This window comes from Lathyrus oleraceus, chromosome 6 (assembly GCF_024323335.1).
Source record: "Lathyrus oleraceus cultivar Zhongwan6 chromosome 6, CAAS_Psat_ZW6_1.0, whole genome shotgun sequence".
Classification (NCBI taxonomy): Eukaryota; Viridiplantae; Streptophyta; class Magnoliopsida; order Fabales; family Fabaceae; genus Lathyrus; species Lathyrus oleraceus.
This window is the reverse complement of record NC_066584.1, coordinates 331,251,837-331,265,491: the sequence shown is the minus strand read 5'-3', so window position 1 is coordinate 331,265,491 and position 13,655 is coordinate 331,251,837. Positions and strand designations below refer to the sequence as shown.

The window sequence follows — 13,655 nt, the reverse complement described above, 5'->3', positions numbered from 1 at the left end:
TCCTTCCTCCTCAGACAGATCACAGGGGCAAGTGGACTCCTAACTATGATGGACCGTATATTGTCACCAAGGTTTTTGATGGTGGGGCTTTAATGCTTGCAACTATGGATGGTGAAAACTTCACTTCCCCTGTGAACTCAGACGCAGTTAAATAATACTTCGCATAAAATAGACCCGCTGGACAGTAAAAAGAATAGTCCAGGCAAAAAATGGGCATCCCGGCGAACCAAGAAAATGAAAAGGTTCGGGCAAAAATTAGGGATTAAAAATGAAAAGATCGTACACCCGGTAAGTTGAAAACCTGAAAAGGCAACTTAGGCAAAAATGGGTATCCCGGTGGATTGAAAACCCGAAAAGGGCGATCCAGGCAAAAGTTAGGGATTAAGCGAATGACTGCGTTCTGAGTAGTTCTGAATCTCATCTCGTGCCAATGACTGGAAATTTTTGAAGGATAGGAAACAGTCCAATCACTTTTTCAGAAAGCTGATCATCTGGAGGATCTTGAAGACGGGCAAGTCATAGCAGAATTGGAACCCAATAGAAATCCATTTCACATTGCCATTAGATTAATTTCTGTTTTTACCTTTTGTGCGATTACCTCTTTCCAGGGATTGCTTCCTGATGTAAACGCCTATTCAGAGGCCATTCAATCAATAAAATCATGTTATTCAGTATATCTCTGTTTTCATTTTCATTTTACTGTTTTGTTTGCAAAAATGACGTCCGAATTTTTGATAAACATTGCATCATGACACATAAGGGCTTTACAGGTACATGCTTAATAAACATTTAAAATTGCTGTAAATTTTAAGTGCTTTGGATCGTCTATTCAGAACAGATACCCTCGGGGCATTTCCTTAAAATTCCCTGCAGATGATCGTGAATATCTTCCCCAGTGAAGTCACCAACAGACAAATTCGGTGTCTTATCCCTGCAGAGCTGATCAGAGCGTTGGATTCTTCAATCCCCAGCAGTTTCTCACTACCGTACTTCCCCAAGCGGTTGTTTCAAGACATACACTCCCCAGTAGAGTTGATAGTACCAGACTACACTCCCCAGCGGAGTTGACAGTGCCAGACTGTATCTTCCCAGCAGAAGTGGCTGCTCCTTAGAGTTCGATGCCAGATCGATAATCCCAATGCCAGATCCATGGTTTCTTTCCTTGAAGCAGAACCTCGGTACCGTATCAGTGTTTGCTCCCCCTCCTGAGTCATCTCTCGCAAACCGTGGTTGCCAGAATCATTGTAGCTCTCCTCAGCAGCAGGCTTCCAATGTCATTCTTTCCCCGATCAGAGTCTCGGTATGGCCAGAACACCGCATGGCTAGTCATCTCCCCACAGAGTTCATTATGGTGTGTATCTCCAGCAGCCTGGCCAGAGCCCAGAGGATGGTAATCATTTCCCCAGCAGATCCCCTTGCCCCGGCTTGGCATTCTACCCAGCATTTCGCATCCCTGCATGTAGAATCATATTGCATTGCATCCTTCCAAATCGCGTAGCATTTCCATTTTCATGGAGCATTACGCCATTGAAAAATTCAAACATACGCATGTAAGCATAAAACATTCTCGGTATCCCAAGTGATAAGCTAGAAGTTGTTTCCAGTACGCAGACTGAAGATTGTTCATGACTTACCTTTGTTATCCCCAGCAAGTGTCATTGGCCCATGCGCCGCCTCTATTATCATTCCCTATTTCTGCCAATGCTGACAGGCATGAAGTTTTCCGGTATCTAGGCCGAAGTGGCATTCAGCCCAATTTTCCAATATTCAGATCGAAGAAGTTTCCGACGTTCAGGTCGATACAACTTGTGGCATTTAGGCCAATTTTCCGATGTTCAGATCGAAGAAGTTTCCGACGTTTAGGTCGATGCGACTTGTGGCATTCAGGCCAATTTTCCGATGTTCAGATCGAAGAAGTTTCCGACGTTCAGGTCGATGCGACTTGTGGCATTCAGGCCAGTGTTCCGATATTCAGATCGAAGTGGCATTCAGGCTAGTGTTCCGATATTCAGATCGAAGTGGCATTCAGGCCAAGTCTTTCTGATGTTCAGATCGAAAAAGTTTCCGACGTTCAGGTCGATACAACTTGTGGCATTCAGGCCAATTTTCCGATGTTCAGATCGAAGAAGTTTCCGACGTTCAGGTCGATGCGACTTGTGGCATTCAGGCCAAGTTTCCGATGTTCAGATCGAAGTCATTTCCAGTATTCAGACTGATGAGCGGCATTCAGGCCATGGTTATTTCTGTGTTACCATTTATTTTGGTATCCAAGTTAACATTCTTTTTCGGTATTCAGACTGACTTTCACCGTACCAGACGGATTCTTCTTTCAAGACCACCTCTTTGTCGATTCTGACAGACACTGTTACTTCACTTCACTTCAGTGCAAATTTTTGGGCTTTTATTGTATTCAATCCCTTGATACCTCAAAAGCACGAAAGCAGCTGTCATCTTCCTTCCGGGTCTCCAGTTGATTGAATAGGGGCAGCTGTAATACCCCAAAATTTACCCTTCATTTTTCCTAAAAAAAAATAAAAAAAATAAAAATAAAATAAAATAAAATAAAATAAAAAACGAAAACGAAAAAAAAAAAAAAAAAAAAAAACGAAAAAAAAAAAAACGAAAACGAAAAAAAATAAAAAAAAAATAAAAAAAAAATTAATTAATTAATTAATTAATTAATTAAATAATTAAAATAAATAAATAAAATATAACAAATTATTTTGGACTTGGGTCTCCCTCATTTGAGCCCATTACCCACGAAAATCAGTCTATAAATACTGAGGTTTCAGTAGAGGAAAAGACACTTGGAGTTACACTGGGAGATTCACTGGAGAAAGAAGGAAGAGAAGCAAAACCCTGAGGAAAAGATAGTGAGAGAAAAGCCAACAGAGTTCAGAGCAACCTCCAAACCCTGAAAGGAACTCAACTTGTAAACCTCACGGGCGCAACTCAATCAAGCTCTCCAATCAGGTTTGCCCTATATCCATCATCTTTATGCCTTTTATTTGAATGCTCTAAATGTATGAGGTATTATGGGTGAATTTGATACCTTTTTGTGAGCCTTTTGTGAATTTTGATGGAATTATTCATGTGGTTACATTTTGATTTAGGGGCAACTCTGGGTTACCCTATTTTGTTTATTCTAACCTGTCTTGTGTTTCCATGGCATTGTTTTCTCTTGATTTCATCCTACTACTCTAACCCTTTGTCAAGTTTTGTGAGGGCTCACATGGCTTTCGCAGAGACACTCGCGTGGTTTCCCACTTTATTTGTGGGATACCCCCTGGAGTTTTATTCTGATTATTCGTGTTGACTGATTTCCTTTGACGGTCCAGCTGGAGACATTTCAGGGTTTCTTGCCCCTTTAACTGCTATAGCTTCGGATCTTTATCCGTGTGGTAATTTTTTCCCTTTCTCATACTTTATCGCTTTCTTAGCTGGAAGACCTCGATAGGAGGCAATGTTTGAGCCCCTTGGTGGCATTTTACTTTGAGATACATGTTTTGTGTTTTGTATTCATATCCCTGCAGGTAGCGCGGTTCCTTCGTCAAGGACTGCCTTTTTGCCCTCGAGCATCCCAAACCCTAAAACCCAAAGCAACACGTTTACTCCTTCTACTACAGGCGAGTAAGTCTCCAAAGGTCGAGCATCCGGTAGATTGCTGTCGCAGCCCGAAAAATACAGGAGATGCGAAAAACAATCGGCGAGAAAGAAATGACAGAAGAGTCGCCACCGTGCGTTATTTATCCCAAAAGAGGGAAAGGAAACGCTCGAAGTAAACCTGGAGAAAGAAAAGGAAAAGACAAGATCTCGCAACCAAATCTTGGGTTCGGGAGTCGATTATGCGAAGGGAAGGTATTAGCACCCCTACGCATCCGTAGTACTCTACGGGATCCACTCTTGTTGTTTCTTGTCTAAAGGGTGTGAGTTTATCTAATGTACTATTTACTAAAAGGGTCAAGAGAAAAATGACTCGCACAGATATCGCATCCACTGCATACGTATCTCATCTGGAATGAGAATCAGAGTCTTCGTAGCTCGGCTACCTATGGGTGAAAGGGATGTGTGCTCGCTAAGACATCGCGTCTTATGCCTACGTATCTCATCTGGAATGAGAATCAGAGCAAAACGTAGTTCAGCTAAACTACGGGAACAAGGGTCTCGATTGCAACTAGGGCAAGAGAAAGGGAATGTCTCGATCGCAACGAGGGCGAGAGAAAGGATCGCAACGAGGGCGAAAGAAAACAAGGATTAGTTGTTAGTCGTTAGTCAAACTCGGCAAGACGTCGCATCTTGTGCCTACGTATCTCATCTGAACATGAGAATCAGAGTTGTCGTAGTTCGGCTACACGCACACCAAACAAACAAACACACAAGCAAGCAAACATGGAGCCTGAATGCCAATCATTGGACTTACATCAGCATCCGAACCAAAACCCATACAAAAAGGCAAACGTGGAGCCCGACTGCCAATCACTGGACTTACATCAGCATCCGAACCGAAACACACACAAAAGGAAAAAGAAAGGTGCCCGGAGTGGTCTCGCACGACCACCTGCCTACATACCTCGTCTGGAACAAGGATCAGGGCGATGTAGTTCCCCTACATAGGGGTTGCCATCTGAACATGGACTTAGAAAAGGAGGACACCAGTTGTGTCAAAAGAGAGTGGGCAATGTGTTCACGCCCTAGCAGTAGGTGTCGCAGCTCGCTGAATCGAGTCTTAGGCAGTTACCTCTTTGCAATAAAACGGACTACATGCCACGAGATCGGAGACGCTCGGAAAGGTCTAGAAGAAAATGGGGAAGCTCTGCCCTAGAGTTGTCATGCAATATATACTTAAGTGTTAGGATTTACAAATGGGAATATCTACCTGATGTTAGCATGCAAAGAATATGGGAATTCTACCTATGTTATCATACAAAGGGTTCTATCTAATGGGTGCTACCTAATCGGAACAAGAATCGACGAATGGAGCAGGGAGAAGTGTTAGGGATAAGGGTAGATGGCGATGCATGAAGCAATCGACTTACAAGGTTGATGGCGATGCATAAAGCAATCGACTTACAAAAGGGTGGATGAATACGTGCTGGTTCTGTTAGGTTTTGAAAAATGATTACTCGACGTTGGATCGAGGTTTTGATCTTGTTTTGAAATGGTTATCGGGTGTTCATTTTAATTCTTGTATTAACAGGTGAATAAAGAATGAAAGAGTAAATTTTATACATTTCATGGGAGAGGGATACATTTGTTATGAATGGGGGTTGACATGGCAATCAAGCAATATAAGTATATGCCTCATACACCATACAAGTAGGCAACAGTCAATCAGACAATAAGATATTTAAACAAGTATGTGATCAAATCAAATAATCAAAGAAATGAAATGAATGAGCATTAAACAACGTATGAGTGTAAGTGTAAGGGAACCGGCTCATTGTAAGAAAGCCCAAGAGTAAGCTATGTGAGGTCGACGGCGATGCTTAAAAAGCAATCGACTTACGAGGGTGTAAAAAAATGGGCTCGATATTAAATCGAGAAAGTATGATTTTTATAGTTTAAAAAAATGGTTTTGAACTAAATTAAAATACTACAACTATGCATTATTAACAAATGAAATTATGATAAACATAAAAAAACGAAAATGTTAATAAAATACTACACTAAAAAAAAATGCTAAAAGAGGATAAAATAAAATAATAAGCAAAAAGTACCACACATAAGTATTGAACCCACCCCACTCAAGAATATACACACTGCCCTTCTCCACCAGACCACTCAATATTATCTGCTATTGAGATACTAACACAAATATATGAACTGGGCTAACAGATTTAAAATAAATAAAAAAACAAAACAAACATTTTTATGGGTTTTATTATCTCTGTTAAAAAGCAAATTAAGCTAAATAAAACAAAAAGAATTAATTAATTAAAAAAAGGAAAACAAAAAAAGAAAAAAAAGGAAACGGGAAAAGAACACAGAGGTTCGTCTTCCTCCCTCTCTCTCGCATCTTACGAGTTCTCTGTCAAACTCAGAAAATCTCTCTCTCTCTCAACCCTCATCGTCCTCAACCCCTGCTCACCTCTCACAACCTCTCATTCACTCACCTCTCACGACCTCGTCAATCTTAACCCTCGTCAACCTCGATGAATCTCTCTCAAAATCTCGAACTCAAACAAGTAATAAAGCAATGGCTAAACAAAAACTAACCTTCGGCGGTGACAACGGCAACGATGAAGCTCACAGGTTTGTCTTTGATTTGGTGATTAGGGTTTGTCAATTGTTCCGCCTCTGATTTTCGTTGTCTCTCCTCCTTCACTGGTTTGCCTCTCCTCTTTATATTCTGTGAATTAGGGTTACAAATTGGTGCCCTTGCTGTTCAAAAGGAGTGTTTCTGCAAAGCATTTTGGATGCTCAGACACAGAATTACCCTATCCATGTTAGATTCAAGAAAAGGTATCCTTCACAAACTTTCCTCTCTGCTTTGACCTCATACCAATTTGGGATGTTTTTGGACTTTGCCCTCTGACTGTTGGTTAATGATTTTGCACTTTGGATTTTGCAATTTGACTGATTAATGTGTTCCCCCCTTATTTATTTTTTTTACCGCAGTAAAAGAATGGTGAGCATGGTTTGCTGCAACCTTGTTGAATTGGCCTTGCATTGCCCTGCTGGATCCCATCGTTCAGTTCATCAGGTGGTAAGTGGCTAAGCATGGTTTTTCTTATGTGAGGCTCATGTTGGTTTTGGCCACTGCAGGATACAGGACCAATGCATTTGCTTCCAAATTCATGCCTCAAGGATAGCCATTACAACGGGATAACAAGTCCTGTAAATCCAATGTGTTGGTAGCTCCATTTGGATCAATATTTCATGGCTTGACTTGTGTTCACGGTAGATTGGTCATTGACACACGCATTCATGAATTATGCATTGATGCTTCTGGTTATTTACACTGAATGTTTTTGGATTCAGTTGGTTTCTTGTTACCCGTTGTTGCTGACTTGTTGTTACTGGTGCATTGCAGGATGCTTTGGTTTGATGCCTATTCCATCATGGGCGAATTCCATCGGTAAGCCGGCAAATTAATGCATTTCCTTAAATTCCAATAAAACCTGGTCCATATTTCGGTCTGAAGCAAGCTTTATCATAATTTCTAATTTCTCCATTTTCACATAGACAGGATCATTGTATTTGCAGAAGAACACCTTAATTTCATGTGCAAGAATTGTCGGTCTTCTTTGTACAATAAGATTGATATTTCGCAGGGCAACAAATTGTATCTCAGGTTCTGCTGAGAGTAATGTCACAAGAGGAGGGGCCATCTTTTTGCAAAGATTCCGGACCACATCAGTACTGGTGATGAGCTCCATTTGTTGAAGGATCATCTTAACAGCCGATAGTACAACTGCACAATTGGCAAGCTGTAACCGTGGCATAACTCTTTCTTCAATGTTCTCTGCCTCACGCGCATCAGCAGCCTTGTATCTAGATAGAGCATCCAGTATAAAAGCTTGACCCCATTCTGTACATTCATTTAACGCAGTGAGGAGCTTTGACAGTGTGTGGCTAGTGATCTCAAAGATGGGTCTACTGCTATTGTCCTGAATTTCAGCGAATGCCGCGACAGCATTAGCTACAACCATTGGATTATTATCAGATATCAAATCCTTCAGTGATTTTGACTTTCTGGTATCATGAACATTCATGGTCACAGTCTGGATTGTGTAACTTCCAGTACATTTCACTATGATGCGATTATCAGTGAATTTTGTTTCTGATTTCAGGGATTCCAGCTTCATCCTGCTGTAAGGTACTTCTGGAGAGCTGCAGGCAACGCAAGGTTCACTCTCAAGATGGTATCCATCAAATTCCACTAAGCCACTCGAAGTAATATATATGCGGGAATTTGGATGGTTAGCTAACAGCTCATTCTGTGAATGAAGTGTCTCAAAGATGCACCTAATTACATCAGAAGTCAAGTCGCTCCTCAACTTGCTCACGGAGTTTCTCACTAAATGCTGAAGTACCCTTTTCAGAAAAGCAGTCAATCCTAGATGCAATAGAGCATTTGTTTGCAAGATAGCGAGCCATGCGGCCCTTGTTTTTGGCAGATGCTCGACCAATAAAAGAAGAGTGGAATATCAGACCATATTTGGGAGTATTTCCTCTTGTTATAGCAGATGCTGTAAAATGACGGGCCCCAACAAGTTTTCTATTGCAAGAGCCAGATGGAAAATCTCGAGTAACCTCGCAGATACCAGAAAAATGAGCAGGAACAGGATATGGATGTTGAGATTTATTGTCGCCGATACTAGGGTGTGATGGATCTATTCCAATGTCAACAAACCCAATAACAACTCCTTCTCCAGCAATATCAAAACCACCATTTTGAGACCATGCTCCTTGTGGCATACCCAAAAATTGTGGAGTATGTGTAGCCGCTGTTCTAACAGAAAAAACCAAAACCACATTGGACACTTCATCGTTGCCTGATAGTCTCTCTGCCTGCTGTTGGGTAACAAGAACAGCAAATCCATTAATCAGGTAATGGTAGCTATAGAGTTTCAAATTGAAGTCAGCTTGTGAACATTGTGTCTGCTGCTAACTTTGTTGTTTGTTACAGGTTCTATTTGTTTTGTTGTATTGGAGAGCAGTTATCACGAGTTTGTTACGAAGCAATTGATGTTTAAGAGTTGCGAGGCTTTTCGTATGCATCAGAGATTGCGGTATGACCCCATTTGCGGGAGGAATTCCAATAAGGCCACACAATAACGTCAAAAATCCCGAAAGAAGTAAATCATAATGGTAAGAAGATGGTTTTCGCAAATTGAACTCTTTCTGTTGAGAGAGCTGAGATGCGGCACTATGATCGAAGTAGCAATGGAATGAGTAACCATATTTTTTTGTGTTTTAAACTATTCTCAGAAAACTAAGACACAATGCCTTGAACAGTACACTTGAAATGGGAGACAACATTTGCCCTCAGTTGCAGCTTGTGGATTTACAAGACAACCAGATTGCATACGTAACAGTCGGTTCACAGTACAAAAACACATTGACGTGAGACATTTTTTCTTTCTAATCTGACATGCTTCGGCTCCGTTTTACCTGACTTATTCGTTACTTCACTGCATTTCCTTATTCTTTCTCAGGTGAGATAAAAAATACAATGTGATTACAATTGCAACTTCTATGCAGCTGGTGACAGTGATATTTAAATTATTCAGATTAGTGCAGAGGAACTTCTCTTAGCAGAGGTGCTACTATTTTGATAGCAACTGGAAGTACAGTTCTGATTCTGTGCTTTATAGGGCTAGCTATATATGCAATCCCGTCAAGCCAAACGCGCGATATCCACGCACACCAGCTGCAAACAACAATAGCTCCAATTCAAAATGACGACGTGCAAACCTCCAAAATCCAAGCACCAAGTTCAAGCAGTCCCATGATTCCACCCTACACGTACAAACGACAAGAGAACCAACGAAATACGCAGGACTTGAAAGCAAACACGTAACAGCAGAGGACTAGTTTAATCAGTTGTAGCCTCATGTGAGTTTTCCACAAGAGCTTCATTGTAAGAGAAAGAAGTTTGGAACTTGATTTTGGTATATTATTTGGCTTGACCCTTCAACTCTATGCTTTTTTCACTGAACTGTTTTTGGATTGTTGGGCAGGATGTCGGTGTTCCCGGAGCAGGTTTTATTGTGTGCAACATTGGCTTATGAAATGCTGTTGATTCCAGGTTGCAGTAAAGTGTGCCAACTGCAGGTTTTAGGGGGAGTTTCTTTGTGATATTGAGTGCTGGAAATGAGCAGTCCAACTTAATTGCCATTAACATGTGAGGACTTCCTGTGATCCAAGGTTTATGAGAGTTGATACGGATCGGGTTATGGTTGATTGCTTTTGTGTCACCATAGATTAATTTACTCTGGAAGAAAATATTGGAGTTATTTGCAATCCAAGCTCCAATTAGAGATGAAAGAGTCAAAGAAACTGAGGCCAAGCATGTTGCCGCTGATGTGTTGGGTTAAATGACAGATAGAGTTGTGCTAACATCCCTATTTTCAGCCTGCATAATTCTGTCAACCCATGCTCTTTTGCCATTGTTTTCAAATCCCAATGACTGTGGTGTGAAGGCAAATCTCATGGTTCTTAATCAACATCTCAAGGTTCATAAGGAACATGGATAGTTTGTGGTAAGGCTTTCTTTAACGAGCTTTAGTTCATATAGCATCACATGGCCCATTTCCTTTGCTTGGATCATGATTTTGATTGACTTGAAACGGTTATGACCTGCTGCTTTTGTGTAATTTGATCACCTTTCTCAACAGGTTGGCTTCCTGAAGCTACAGATAATCCATTTATATGAGAAGGATCAACAGGATTGTTCTGATGGATCAACATGCTTCCTCTTCCCATTCCCTTCAAAAGTTTAGCCTGCTGTTGAGCCTGTGTATGCTGTGGCTGATTAGGATGCTGCCTCGCAGGCTGTTGATACTGCCTCTGTTGTGCCTGCCGTTGTCGTTGCTTCACTGCTCGACTAGTCACACTAGAACCAGGATTTCTATTGAACCCAGGATGGTGGTGTTGCAGGTGATGGTGTTGCAGGTGAAACAGATATTTGCTGAGATGAACTTTGTGATTGGGCCTGGGAACTTTGTGCTTGACCATGTGGAATCGGTGCATTTGTTGCAGCAAGCTGCTGTTGCTGTTGTTGAATATAACGCTGCTGATGCAATTTCCTTTCCTTTGCCAATCGGATTGCATAGGCTTGTTGTGAATTTGTAGTGTGATTCGGACCTTCAAGATGAGGATGGGATGTACATTGAAGCAAAAGGGTCATGCCAAGTTTGGATGGGCAAAAGCAAATGAGGGTTGACTTTGGTCAAAGTTGACCAAAAAGTCAATTGCTGACCAAAGTCAACAAATTGGTCAAAGTTCATTTTTTTTTTGTATTTTTCTTGTAAATGGAATTCAATGGGCTATTATGGGTGAATGAATTTGGGTTGACTTTGGTCAAAGTTGACCAAAAAGTCAACTGTTGACCAAAGTCAACAGTTGGTCAAAAATGCCAAATTTTGTATTTTCTTGTATGGAATCAAATGTAATGGTTTACAATGACATGAAATAAATTGAAATGGATTAGCAAAATGGTTTGAAGTTGGTTTCACAATTGTTTTGTCTTATGACTTGCATGTTTGACTTTTGGAAAATAACTTGACTGATAATGTACATGCACAAAGCCATGAAATGAGACCATAAGGTTAGGGTTTTGGCATAGTATCCATGAACCAATAACCTGACTAGCAAGTGGCTTGAAACACAAGAAGCTTGATCGTTCAGATGACCAAGACCATAGATGTATCCACAATCACAACACCATGACTTTGAATCAAAACCAATCCTCATATAAAAACAAAGCAAAGTTAGGTCAAGCATGCCAAACGAACATAAAAATTCAGGATCAAAATCGGGGTATGACAATTGCGTAGTAACGTTGTTCGTCCAAAACCCAATCCATAACCCCGTAGTTAGCCGAACTACGGCTTGCTCTGATTCTCATTCCAGATGAGATACGTAGGCATAAGACGCGATGTCTTAGCGAGCACAATTACCCCCAACCCATAGGTCAGCCGAGCTACGAAGACTCTGATTCTCATATTCAGATGAGATACGTATGCAGTGGATGCGACATCCGCGCGAGTCATTTTCATTTAACCCTTTTTTTTTTGGTAAACAGCACAAGATAAACTCACACCCTTTAGACAAGAACTACAAAAGTGGATCCCGTAGAGTACTACGGATGCGTAGGGGTGCTAATACCTTCCCTTCGCATAACCGACTCCCGAACCCAAGATTTGGTTGCGAGACCTTGTCTTTTCCTTTCCTCTTTTCAGGTTTACTTCGAGCGTTTCCTTTCCCTCCTTTGGGATGAATAACGCACGGTGGCGACTCTTCTGTCTTTTCCTTTCGCCGATTGTTTTTTTTCGCACTGTATTGTTCAGGTTGCGACAGCTACGTCTGAGCCCAATCAACATCTCAAACATTTCCAGGGGGGTGCTGTAGCGGGGTATTCTTTATCATTAGAGATATTGACTAAATCCAAGGTAAATCATACAAGTCGAGTCGCCACCGCACTTCTATTTATCCGAAGGAATGGTTAGAAAGCGAACAAAAACCCAAAAGTTTTATCGAATCAAAAACTAGTAAAAGAAAGTCAGAGATCTGGGTAAGGGGGTTGGTTATGCAATGGGAAGGTGTTAGGCACCCAAAACATCCTAGGTACTCCTAGGGAGCCCTTTTCATACTTGTGGTGAGGTTGTTGTTTTGTGAAAATTTGTTTGTGCAAACATGATTGAAGAGATGAGAAGAGAATATACAAGTTATTTATATTTTTTTGTGTTTGGATGGATAAACCCATTGCCTACGTACCATCTTAAAAAAAGATTAAGATCAAAACCTCGTAGTTCGGGGTAAAAATCTCAAAAAAAATGAGTGGGTGAATTGATTGATCCAAAAGCCTTAAGGTCTTTTGTTATCAAAGGGAGAAAACTCAACCTAAAACCACAAATCCACCATGTGAGGATAGCTTCAACATGCTAGTGAGGGGTTAACCCTATAATAAGCATGGAAGACTCATTGTCCATCACTAAGGATATAGGTGAGTATCACATCTACCACAAAGATAACTCAAACCTAATAGCTAAAGGGTATGAAAAAGTTTTGATTAGAAATTGGCCATTGAAACCACAAAAAAGACATTTGAATGGGTTATATTTACCAATTAGAAGTATATAGAAAATGGTCAAAGTTGACTTAAAGATTCAATTCAAAATAAGTATTATGAAAAGAAAGTTTGAAAATCAAAAGCATAAGGCTTAGGTTTCTAATGTTGAAAACAAATGTTAGATGTTTGCACAAAAGTTTTGGCTTGGGTTAGAGTGGAGAGAAGAAGAATAAGGGATAGAGTCCTAAGCATGCAAGAGGTCAGGAATAAGAAACAAAAACATAATGGAGTTCCTCTCTTGAGATCATATTGATGATCCAAGTAGCTTCCATCCTTTGGAATAAGCAATCACATAAGCATAAACTCAAGCAATCAACAGTCAAATAAACTCTTGGAAAGACTCCTCAATGTATCTTGGATCTCTCTCTCTTAGAAGCTCATGGTAATGGTTCCTCAATTAAGCTCAAGTTGGAACTCCTAGCACAAGAAAACACACATCAAAAGGTTCTATAATACAATCAAAGTGAAATAGCTCCTTTGGTGAGAGGTTAGGTTTTCAGTTCAGCAGCATTTCAGGCTGATTCATGGATGAAATTTGAATGGAGGGAGGCTCTTATTTATAGATGGAAAGGCAAGGTGAGTGTGATCAAAGTCGTATGCATGGAATTGGATATTCATTGCATGGGCTTGCATGATCATTCAAAAGGCCCAAATTCAATGCCAAATGCACTCTGAAGCATAACTGAGCTGAAATGGTCGTGGAATTGGCAGTGCACAAGCTTGTATAATGAGTTTCAACATGTTATGCATAATCATGCCTAAAACTTCTCCTCTTCGAAAATGCCATTTGCCAAATCCAAACATGAGCATGTGAGTAATGGTTGGAAAGGTTTTGATGTAAGGAACAATGGTTATG

The 13,655-nt window shown here is 40.7% G+C and overlaps 1 protein-coding gene and 1 long non-coding RNA gene across 2 annotated transcripts; one reads left to right on the top strand and one right to left on the bottom strand.

The window, feature by feature from the left end:
- Nucleotides 1-6,031: 6,031 nt before the first annotated feature.
- On the top strand, nucleotides 6,032-6,675 carry LOC127092505 (uncharacterized). The gene is made up of 3 exons (XR_007792195.1): nucleotides 6,032-6,252; nucleotides 6,361-6,462; nucleotides 6,619-6,675. It is a non-coding gene; the product is annotated as an uncharacterized LOC127092505 (long non-coding RNA).
- Nucleotides 6,676-7,977: 1,302 nt separating this feature from the next.
- Nucleotides 7,978-9,456, bottom strand: LOC127095497 (subtilisin-like protease SBT2.3). Its single transcript, XM_051034177.1, has 2 exons — nucleotides 9,421-9,456; nucleotides 7,978-8,517 (listed from the first exon to the last, which is right to left on the bottom strand). The coding sequence occupies exons 1-2, from the start codon at nucleotides 9,454-9,456 to the stop codon at nucleotides 7,978-7,980; spliced, it is 576 nt and encodes a 191-aa protein (XP_050890134.1).
- Between the last annotated feature and the right edge of the window lie 4,199 nt (nucleotides 9,457-13,655).